The sequence below is a fragment of the Oncorhynchus masou genome, chromosome 12 (genome assembly GCF_036934945.1).
Source record: "Oncorhynchus masou masou isolate Uvic2021 chromosome 12, UVic_Omas_1.1, whole genome shotgun sequence".
In the NCBI taxonomy this organism is placed as follows: Eukaryota; Metazoa; Chordata; class Actinopteri; order Salmoniformes; family Salmonidae; genus Oncorhynchus; species Oncorhynchus masou.
Genome location: NC_088223.1, coordinates 44,856,784 through 44,868,951, shown reverse-complemented (window position 1 = coordinate 44,868,951; position 12,168 = coordinate 44,856,784). Strand labels below are relative to the sequence as shown.

The 12,168-nt window shown below is 43.3% G+C and overlaps 1 protein-coding gene across 1 annotated transcript in view; it reads right to left on the bottom strand.

The window, feature by feature from the left end:
* Positions 1–2,227: 2,227 nt before the first annotated feature.
* LOC135550165 (ephrin-A1-like) overlaps positions 2,228–12,168 on the bottom strand; it is a 31,071-nt gene continuing 21,130 nt past the window's right edge. The window contains exons 2-5 of the mRNA XM_064980715.1: positions 5,749–6,044; positions 5,114–5,179; positions 4,864–4,956; positions 2,228–4,642 (exon numbers count right to left, since the gene is read on the bottom strand). Of these exons, the coding sequence (XP_064836787.1) occupies positions 4,518–4,642; positions 4,864–4,956; positions 5,114–5,179; positions 5,749–6,044 (580 nt within the window). The 3' untranslated portion in view covers positions 2,228–4,517. The remainder of the gene's footprint in view (positions 4,643–4,863; positions 4,957–5,113; positions 5,180–5,748; positions 6,045–12,168) is intronic.

The following is a 12,168-nucleotide window of genomic DNA, read 5'->3' as shown; positions in this document are numbered from 1 at the left end:
GGCGACGACCCATGCTGTGTCCTGCTGATTGGTTGGTTGACTCGGTCCACAGGGCTAGACCAGCTGGCTGTACCAAACCCCCTCTGTTGTAATCCTAATGTGGTCCTCTCCCTGTGTCTCTGACGTCAGTCCTGCTTTTATGTTGTACATGCAGCTCTTGTTCAGTTCAACTATGCCTATGGACTGCTGATGTAAAATGCTTTTGTCCTGACCTATGAGATTGGCTCACAGTTTTTGGAAATGGTTATGTCGTACAGTGCATTCGAAAGTATTCAGACCCCTCAACTTTGTTACACAATTAGTTACGTTGCAGCCTTATTCTAAAATTAATTCAATTGTATTTTTTCCTCATCAATCAACACCCCATAATGACAAAGCAAAACAGTTTTTTTTTGTAAATTTGCAAAATTATGAAGAAAGAAAACTTTTTACTCAGTACTTTGTTGAAGCCCCTTTGGCAGCGATTACAGCCTCGAGAGTATGACGCTACAAGCTTGGAACACCTGTATTTGCGGAGTTTCTCCCATTCTGCTCTGCAGATCCTCTCAAGCTCTGTCAGGTTGGATGTGGAGCGTTGCTGCACAGCTATTTTCAGGTCTCTTCAGAGATGTTCGATGGGGTTCAAGTCCGGCCTCTGGCTGGCCCACTCAAGGACATTCAGAGACTTGTCCCGAAGCCACTCCTGCGTTGTCTGGCTGTGTGCTTAGGTTCATTGTCCTGTTGGAAGGTGAACCTTCGCACCAGTCTGAGGTCCTGAGCACTCTGGATCAGGTTTTCAAAGGTTCTCTCTGTACTTTGCTCTGTTCATCTTTCCCTCGATCCTGACTAGTCTCCCAGTCCCTGCCGCTGAAGAACATCCCCACAGCATGATGCTGCCACCACCATGCCTCACCGTAGGGATGGTGCCAGGTTTCCACCAGACGTGCCGCTTGGATTCTCACTCTTTTCTCGGAGCTCTACAGACAATTTCTTCAACCTCATAGCTTGGTTTTTGCACTGACAAACTGTCAACTGTGGGACCTTAGATAGACCGGTGTGTTCCTTTCCAAATCATGTCCAATCAATGTGCAGAAACATCTCAAGGATGATTAATGGAAGCAGGACTCACCGGAGCTCAATTTCGAGTGTCTGAATACTTATGTAAATAAGGTATTTCTAAAAAACAGTTTTTGCTTTATTGTGTAGATTGATGAGGAAAACATTTAATTTAATCTATTTTAGAATAAGGATGTAATTTAACAAAATGTGGAAAAGGGGAAGGTGTTCTGAATACTTTCCTAATCCATTTTATATGGCTACATGTCTAACTGCACTGACGATTGATGTTTACAGCTGAAAAGGTTTTGTTTTATTATTTACAGAAATGTGCACTACCGACCATGCCTTGCCCTTTTTTTTCTTTTTTTTTTAACAGTTGAAGACGTTGTTCTCAGCCTGGCTTTTCTTGCCTTTGATTTGTCTAGACTGCCCTTACGTTCAGTATGGGCGATAACGATTTTGCACCTGTTACTCAACACTCTTCACGTTTACTGATGTCAGGGCAGTGGAGGAGCAAGTCAACAGAGGAGCAGTTCTCCTCAACAGGCTCCCATTATGTTCTCTCTCGCTCTCTGAAGGGTCAACCGTCTGCTGGACCTAATTTATGACAACCACTTTGAAAACACAGGGGAGTGCTGTGGCACCACACTTTGGTGCCACAGCTGTTTTTACTGTCACAGCCATAAAGCTCCTCTGGGAAGAGAGAAAGGAAGAGAACAATGGATGGAAATACAAACAGAGCAGGAGAGGATGACTAAGATGGCGATATGAAGGAGAAATGAGGGCAGGGGGGAGAAATTGGCCTTGGAAAAAGTGGCGTGAACATCTGTATTTAACTCCATATTAATCGGAGTGATCATTATTATAGCTATCAAATTATCTGGGGCGGCAGGGTAGCCTAGTGGTTAGAGCGTTGGTCTAGTAACCGGAAGGTTGCAAGTTCTAACCCCCGAGCTGACAAGGTACAAATCTGTTGTTCTGCCCCTGAACAGTCAGTTAACCCACTGGTCCTAGGCCGTCATTGAAAATAAGAATTTGTTCTTAACTGACTTGCCTAGTTAAATAAAGGTAAAATAAAACAAAAATCTCTGATGTTCTTTCCACTGTAATATAACAGAAATCTGTTATGAGGGAATAAAAAAGAAAGGGGAAATTATAAAGTCAGAGGAAGGGAAACCACTAATTGTTCTTGTTTTCACAAAAATATATTTTATTTCACATGAGAATTTCACATTTATCATAATTATCAAATGGGTTCTTTATATAATCTTCTATATACATATAATACACATATACAAAATAAGGTAACAAAAAGGATTGACTCAATGATAGTCATATAATGTTGTCTGTTGTTCAAACCACCCTGTGAAGTTGGGCTTGGCAGCTGTGATTGATACGGTGTCTTGTGGTTTCAGTGAGTTCTGTGTGCCTGACTGGGTGTGTAGGCCTAAAATCTTACCATAGCAGTATAACCCTGACTGGCAAATTACATTATAATACAACCAAATTGTAAATTACACTACATGACCAAAAGTATGTGGATACCTGCTCGTCAAACATCTCATTCCAAAATCATGGGCATTAATATGGAGTTGGTCCCCCCTTTGCTGCTATAACAACCTCTACTATTCTTGGAAGGCTTTCCACTAGACGTGTGAACATTGCTGCCCTGGATTTGCTTCCTTTCAGCCACAAGAGCATTAGTGAGGTCGGGCACTGATGTTGGGCGATTAGGCCTGGTTCGGTGTTTGATGGGGTTGAGGTCAGGGCACTATGCATTGGGGCAGGTAGCATTCTCCTGGCATCCGCCAAACCCAGATGGTGATGCGTGATTCATCAGAGAGAAAGCATTTCCATTGCTCCAATTGTGGAGAGCTTTACACCACTCTAGCCAACATTTGGCATTGTACACGGTGGTCTTAGACTTGTGTGCGGCTGCTCAGCCATGGAAACCCATTTCATGAAGTTCCCGACAAACAGTTATTGTGCTGACGTTGCTTCTAGGGGCAGTTTGGAACTCTGTAGTGAGTGTTGCAACAGAGGACAGATGATATTTGCACGATACAGCGGTTCTGTTCAGCTGACTGGGGCAGCTCTAGCAGGGCAGAAATTTGACAAACAGACTTGTTGGGAAGGTGGCATTCTATGATGGTGCCACGTTAAAAGTCACTGAGCTCTTCAGTAAGGCCATTCTACTGCCAATGTTTATCTATAGAGCATGACTGTGTTCTCAATTTTATAAACCTCTCAGCAACTGTAATAGCCAAATCCACATACTTTGTGTGTATATAGTGTATTATCAACCAAATTTCAACTGTTTTTGAATATAAACATTTTTACTTGGTTGACTTTTTAGTGTAAGTAGAGGTAGAGAAGTGTTGCATAGTGAAACACTGCTCTGGCAAGTACTGTGATGAACATAGTTCAGTCTGGTTTATTTTGTTTGTCAGTTTAAACGGTACGGGTGCATGATCTGACATACAGAAAAGGCCTGCCTTACACAATGTACTGTATCCGTGTTTGCTTTTGGCAGTTTGAACATTTTGTTTGACCTCTAGCTCTCCCTCGCACACTTTCTCTCTCACCGAAACACTAATTCTAATACTCCCCCCCCTCAGAGAGAGCTCACCAACAGTAAGCATAACATTTGTTAAACATACAGTATTGTATACAGTAAATCTTTCAGCTGCAAACCTTTACAAATGATTTTTCACAGAATGTACACAATACCTTTCCTTTCCATGCAGTGTCTACTATGTCATGGGTCTGTATTGTGATGTCAGTCAATCTGTGCATCAGTCAGTCTGTCTGTCTGTTGTTGTGCTGTATGGTTAGTGCTGTGAAAGCACATGGTCGAGTCTGCACAGGAACATTGATAGTTCGCTAACACATCCCCTGCTTTTGTCGATGCTACATTGAGAAAGAATCACTAGGACATTTAGCACCATTCAATTACAGTACAATAACACAAACAGAACACAATAGTCAAGGTTGGAATAGAATAGTTAAATACTGAAGAGATGATCACTGTATTCTTTGGCTCAAAAGCTTAGAGAAGATGTAACACTAAATGCAGTTTTTTTTCTAACACAAATTCATATCAAATCCAAATAGTTGTCCATATAAGAAAGTCATTTAGCTTTTGTCGTCAGTGATTGTTCTTCGTCCATTTATGTTCCTCTTTCCAAAATGAATTATGTTTTTTTTTGGAGGGGAAGAGCAAAACACTAACCTTAAAAGAGAGCAAAATCTCTCCAGGAAATAATGACATCTTGAGAAAGCTCAGTGCCTTCCCACAAAACTCAAACCAAATTCTCACTCGGCACACTTAGTGCATGTGTCCATCCGTACTTACGAGACTCAAATTTGTCCCTCTCCCAGTGACCAGCACTTGGGCTTTGAGAACTGTCTTTTGTGCCTGCGGTTCCCCACAGACCCAACTTCATTACATGTCCTCCAAGTCTATGAGATTTGTAGTCTCACTGTAACAGCAACAATAATAAGACTGGGACAAACAATGACAGGATGGAGAAGGACGCCTTTGACACCGACGAATTTGTCCGCACGCTTTTCTGGACCTCTGGCAGGATTACCACTGGGTCATCTGTATGGTGAAAATATAGAATATAAGTCCATGTTTACTCATCCTTAATATTAACTTCAAGGGCCGGTTTCCCGGACACAGATTAATCCTAGTCTTGGATTAAATAAAGCATCACATCACACCCCCCATCACATCTTTCAAATCAGCCCAAAACGTTCAGTCCTAGGTACAACTGGCCCATAGAGAATACAATTGGCCCAATGGTTTGTTCATTAACATACCTGCAGGCAGCCTGTTGGAGGGGTTGTGTGCTCCACCCTCAGCTCCAGGTACAGCTGCAGCTCCTCCAGTTGCAACCCTGGCCTCTTGAGAACCTGGATGAGAAAAATAACAATCAATTCCTCTGCCATACTGCAGCCTGGAGCTAAAATCATCATTATTGTCAGACAAAGGTTACATTCCAAATGGCACCCTATTCCCTATATAGTGCACTACTTTTGACCAACCAACCACTTGGGCAGTGAAACTTACCATCAGTAGCTACGACGTTTACCCTGAGCCTGAGGCACTCCTGTCCATGGTGGTGCAGAGGTTTGGCTAGAGAGGGGAAGGGACAAAGACTAGCGTTAATTACAGAAAAGCAAATGCACTTATCCTCCCGTGTCACCTTAATCTACCTCCACAGACAGAGACGCACGCACACACACACACACGACCTGCAGCCATCTGTGAACAGGGGGAGGGTGTCCCGTCCTATCGCTCATCTAATTACAACACACTCAGGGTCACAGCATCGCCTCTCTGGGTGATTGGGCCACCAGCTATCTGCTAGCTACCATGTGAGTGCACAACATAGCATGCCAACAACACAACGTAGCATGCCAACATTCACTGAATGTTAACATAAGCCTTCAAGGTGGCGACTTGTTTGTCTGGGTGCTTTACCAAGGGTCATACACATCTATGTCATCGGCAGTGCTTTTCCCTCACATTTTTTCCCGACTTAAAAGGAACATTACACCTCACTCTCATTTTAACACGACTACTTTTGAGGTCTGAAAACGTCCAAAAAAACGTTGACTTTTGGGTTCTCTTACAAATTCTCTAGAAATAATTGACTTACATGGATAAAAAAATAAAATAAAAAAAAATCGCTAGACACTTACAGATATAGTAGTAGCTCTCTCCCTGACGGAACTCCTTGCCCAGGGTGAAGGGGGTGAAACGCTGGAACTTCTCGGAGAACTTCTCAGCAGCGTGGGGGGCGAAGGGGTGGCCACACTCCCAACGCATCTGGTCGTAGGACTGAGGCTTGCAAGCGTCGTAGTCCTCCCGCTCCACCATGTAGAGCACGTAGCGCTCGGCATCCTGCGATGCCACCTCGCCCAACGGGTAGTGGGGGCACACGATGTCCAGGTAGTCGTTCAGACGCACCTCCACCGCATAGCTGTCCCTTAGGAACCTGAGGACAAAGATCAAAGGGGGAAGGAGGGGGTTAGTCGAGTCACAAGTGTCATAGGGATTAATAAGTATGGCGATGGCTTCAGGGTGGTAAAAAAAAACAAAAAAACAATCAAATTTTGAAGTATGTATCGGCCGGTGGCGTGTGCCACGTATTCAACAGGGGAAATCATGGAGGAGATGGAGAGGCATGAGCAGCAGGCATGGAGAAAACACAATAAGTGGGAAAGTGGATGTATAGAAATATGGATGATTGTGGACAGCAGTGCCGTCTGTGCTGGGAGCTAGTCCTGAGTGCACATTGATCCCGGCTCCCCCTGGCACCCAGCGATGTTTACAGGGAAACATTAGTAGTCATTCTGGACACCGGGCCAGGAGATGAGTATCGATACTAAACTGCAGACAGAGCTAGACACCAGGCATGCACAGACAAGGGGTGCCTAATCATAAACACGCACCACCGCTGCCCGAAAGAGTGAGAGGCATGAATATGAGGAGGCCAGGTCTCTCCTGAGCATTTACCCCTTTCATTAAGGACAAACAGACCACACACACACACACACACGTCTGGTCCCTGTCTGTTTCTGTCTCCAGCCACACTCCCCCTCATGGCAGCTACACACACAGGGAGCAGATACAGTCAGACTATCTGCCTGCCTCTCCTCCCTCCAGTCCTCTAAGCTTTTTACACCAGCAGTCCTTGGGCGGATTTACATTTGTCAAACATGTCTAGTGAGATCAACAGTATGTCTCTTCAACATCAGATTTGCAACTTCTCGGTTTACACTAGCCTTGGGATGTGATTCCTGCTTCATGTGTGAGTGCAGCTTTTAGCATACCGTAAATGCCATGGTATGTAGACAAACAAAATAAGGATAGCAATTCAAACTATACAGGAGCTTCATCTAAACCATATTGCACATACGTTTGCAAACTTGATTAATGCAATGATACACAAATGTGTGGATATTTTCTATGTGGCTAACAGAGCAAAAATGTTGTCCCCTAAATAATTACCTTAATACCAGTAGACATGTGGTGTGAGAGAGGTTGTCTTACCCCCATCTGAGTGGAACAGTGTATGTGGTGTAGATGTCTTTCAAACTACGTTCTCTTAAAGAGAGATTTCCATCTACAGTTGAAGTCGGAAGTTTACATAAACAGAGTTTAAATGTATTTGGCTAAGGTGTTTCACAATTCCTGACATTTAAATCCTCGCAAAATTCCCTTTAGGATCACCAGTTTATTTTAAGAATGTGAAATTTCAGAATAATAGTAGAGAGAATGATATATTTATTTCATCACATTCTCAGTGGGTAAAAAGTTTACATACACTCAACTAGTATTTGGTAGCATTGCCTTTAAATTTTTTCAAATTGGGTCAAACGTTTCAGGTAGCCATACACAAGCTTCCCACAATAAGTTGGGTGAATTGTGGCCCATTCCTCCTGACAGAGCTGGTGTAACTGAGTCAGGTTTCTAGGCCTCCTTGTTCGCACACACTTTTTCAGTTCTGCCCACACATTTTCTATAGGATTGAGATCAGGGCTTTGTGATGGCCACCTTGACTTTGTTGTCCTTAAGCCATTTTGCCGCAACTTTGGAAGTATGCTTGGGGTCATTGTCCATTTGGAAGATCCATTTGTGACCAAGCTTCAACTTCCTGACTGATGTCTTGAGATGTTGCTTCAATATATCCACATAAATTTTCTTCCTCGTGATGCCCTCTATTTTGTGAAGTGCACCAGTCCCTCCTGCAGCAAAGCACCCCCACAACATGATGCTGCCACCCCCGTGCTTCATGGTTGGGATGGTGTTCTTCAGCTTGCAAGCCTCCCCCTTTTTCCTCCAAACATAACGATGGTCATTATGGCCAAACAGTTCTATTTTTGTTTCATCAGACCAGAGGACATTTCTCCAGTACGATCTTTGTCCCCATGTGCAGTTGCAAACCATAGACTGGCTTTTCAATGGCAGTGCAATGGCTTCTTCCTTGCTGAGCGGTCTTTCAGGTTATGTCGAAATAGGACTCGTTTTACTGTGGATATAGATACTAGAGGAAACGGGTACAAAAGTATCTTCACAAGGTCCTTTGCTATTGTTCTGGGATTGATTTGCACATTTCGCACCAAAGTACGTTCATCTCTAGGAAACAGAACATGTCTCCTTCCTGAACGGTACGCAGGCTGCGTGGTCCCATGGTTTTTATACTTGCGAATTATTGTTTCTACAGATGAACATGGTACCTTCAGGCGTTTGGAAATGGACAATTTTCTGGAATTTTCCAAGCTGTTTAAAAGGCACAGTCAACTTAGCGTAAACTTCTGACCCGCTGGAATTGTGATAGTGAATTATACGTGAAATAATCTGTCTGTAAACAATCGCTGGAAAAATTACTTGTGTCATGCACAAATCTATAGTTTGTTAACAAGAAATTTGTGGAGTGGTTGAAAAACAAGTTTTAATGACTCCAACCTAAGTGTATGTAAACTTCTGACTTCAACTGTATATCTGTCTCTCTAAACTACACAAGCACCTCTCCTGGACCTGATTTGTGTCGTCAAAGTAGCGTAGTGTAAAGAGGCCCCTAGTTCCACCCAGTAAAAAATAAATAATAATCACCTACACTCCCACCCTCCTCCTCTCTTTTTGCTCTCCTTCTCTACCTTTCTTTCTTCCCCGTCATTCTTTCTCACAGAGATATGCGTTCATCCCCATCCATCACCACACACACCAAACTGGAGAGAGCAGTAGCTGGCTCTAGCCTCTAGCAAAACAACCACCACCCCCTCACCCAGTGTTCAGTTACTTAGGCTGTGCTTATCCATTACCAACTCCTCCTGCCTGAATCGGTCTGCATCACCAGGGTGCCCAAAGTAAAGGAGAAATGGAGTAAACTCACCCAGCTTAAATGTTTTCACAACACGCGCCCCAAATGTGTGTCTTAGATAGAGTTTTATTGCTTTTGCAATGAATACATGTGCAACTCTGCATTTGGGGGACTCTCACAAAGCCAGCTAGTGTGTTATATCCACCCCCTATTAAGGCGGCCGCATGCTTCCCAACCAAAATAGTTTGGTACAGTTTGTGTGTGTGTGTAATATATATATGTATTATGCTGACATTTTGTGCCGTTTTTGTTCGTTTTGGAGTTTGGTTAGGGTTTGTCGGCTGTTTGGGCACACAACCATTTTTTTCTCAAGTGCAAGCTGAAGTTCAGAAGCTGAAATGGACATCCCTTCATCCATGATTGGTCAACTGTCGGGTTGGCGCAAGTTTTTGCTTGTCGATTCAGCCCGAAACTTGTGTGGATTCAACGGGGCGAACGACAATTTCGAGCATCATTTTACCGTGTAAGTAAAAAGTACCTTCCCCAGTACGATTCTACCTATGCATTACATAAAGACCAGCATGTAAATGCCAATTCATTCAAAAAAGTGGGGCAACAAGTTTGTCAAAGAAAAAGAAAAACATGGGCCGCAGTGGAGATCCCGGTAGAAAGGCTACTCCAGAAGTGTTGCTGCTGGCTTGTTCGGTACACGAAGCATGGGAAGCCAGAAAGGAACATGCTGTCTTCACCAAAGGATGGGGTATGTTATTGTATTTTCTATTGTAGTCAACGAAGAGTAGTCATGTTTGGCTAACAATAGCTAGCGCAAGCTTCTTGGCTGGCTATTGGCTAGCTAGCCTAGCAGCATACTCATGCATGGAAAGAAAGACAACCAACTAAACTAAAGATTGTCGTAACTTTTGATCAAACAATTTTGTCAGAGAAAGAAAAACATAAGCTACTCACATTGGTGTTAGCAAAGTCAAAGTTTGGTAGCAAAGTCTGGTAAAGGGAGGAAAAAGAGCTGCAGACTCAGTCCTTGACACAAAGGCATTGCAAATAATTGAAAACATATCTCAAGATCTGGAAAACGTCATGCATAGAGCCACCAGCTTGTCCCAGAAGTAAAAAAATAACAATAATAATAATTTCAGACTTTACTTTGATCCCCTTTCCTCTGTTCTGTGGTCTCTTTTCCTCCTCTGCTCTCCGGACACTCCTTATTTCCCCCCTCATCCCATCCGCTCCACAGAGTCCTGGCACCTATAGCTGATTTCTCGCCAAAACTCCAGGAGGAATTTGACCACCAGCTGCATGAGTTTGTGCATGACTTCAAGACCAAACGACTGGGACCGCAATGAAATTAACAACTTGTTCTGTTGTTGTTCAGACATCTCAGGAGTCAGACACGTTCATTTTATTCTATCAACACTTTTTTTGGTTTTACTTGTCTGTTCATAGCAGACACGGTTGCACTATTTTTCAGAAATATTTATATTCAGAAAGATGTGCAACTACACCCCGACACTTATTTGACTCCATAGGCACTTGTTTACGCGTCTGTTCTCAGCAGACAATTTTGTATTGTGGCTTCATTTCAGAAGCAAGAATAAAAGGTTTATTTGTTTACTGAAAAAGCTCTGTTTGTATTTCTTCATGTCAATACAACAGAGTTACAGTTCATAAGGAAATCAGTCAATTGAAATAAATTTTTTAGGCCCTAATCTATGGATTTTACGACTGGAAATACAGATATTCGTCGGTTGGCTACAGATACTGTACCTTTAAAAAAGGTAGGGGCGTGGATCAGAAAACCAGTCAGTATCTGGTGTGACTAACATTTGCCTTGTGGAATGTTGTCCCACTGCTCTTCAATGGCTGTGCGAAGTTGCTGGATATTGGCGGGAACTGTAACATGCTGTCTTACACTTCGACCCAGAGCATCCCAAACATGGGTGACACGTCTGGTGAGTATGCAGGCCATGGGAGAAATGGGATATATCCAGTTTCCTGGAATTGTGTACAGATCCTTGCGACATGGGGACATGCATTATCATGCTGAAACATGAGGTGATGGCGGCGAATGAATGGCACGACAATGTCTCATCACGGTATCTCCGTGCATTCAAATTGCAATTGTTTTTGTTGTCATGCCTGCCCATACCATAACCCCACCATGGGGCATGCTGTTCACAACGTTGACATCAGCAAACCATTCGCCCACACAACACCATTGGACGTCCTGCCAAATTTTCTAAAACGACATTGAAGGCGACTTATGGTAGAGAAATTAACATTCAATACTCTGGCAACAGCTCTGGGACAATCCTGGAGTCAGCATGCCAATTGCATGCTCCCTCAAAACGTTAGACATCTGTGGTGTTGTGTGACAAACCTGCATATTTTACAGTGGCCTTTTGTCCCCCAGCACAAGGTGCACCTCTGTAATAGTCATGCTGTTTAATCAGCCCCTTGATATGCCACACCCGTCAGGGGATGGATTATCTTGGCAACGGAGAAATGCTCACTAACACTAAATATGTGCACGAAATTTGAGAGAAATAAGTGTTTTGTGCTTATCGAATATTTCTGGGACCTTTTATTTCAGCTCATGTAACATGGGACCAACACTCATGTAACATGGGACCAACACACAAATAACTGTACACAGACTTTCCAGAATCAGGTTTAATTTTATTAAAAAGATTAGAACTCCACTGGTTCACAGTGCACACAAAGAACAGTGTGTGCGCGTCCATCGAGAATCCTCCTTGCAGCCATGATGCCGAATGCAATTTCTGACTCTCCGACAACAAGAGTGGTGCTAGTTCCAGGTACACCCAGGTTTATTGAGATACCTCTCACGGGAGTCTAACAAGATAAATGTCAGATATATGTATTTGGTAAACAAAAACAAAGTTTCCAGGAACCATATTCCAAAAGCCTTGATAAAATGGCACTTTCATATAGAGGTGCATACATGTATGCAGTAACAAGGGAAATTAGAAACAGAAAAAGTGAAATTGATTGCAACATTCTATTTTCAACATACCTGGATAAGGGTGCATGAGGTTCTCATGTAGGGGGAAAGGCGCATCTCCCGTGAAAACATGAGGACGTTGTGGTACCTGGCAGGACAGCTGGCGGTGGTAAATCGAGGGTCTTCTGCAGCAGTTTGGACCCAAAAGAACTCCTGAAACACTACACCCTAGCTCTTTCGGCCATATGCCCCTACATCCACCATTGTGGACCTGTAGCGGGCATCTTCTCTGTCTCCATATCTCGCCTATTATGT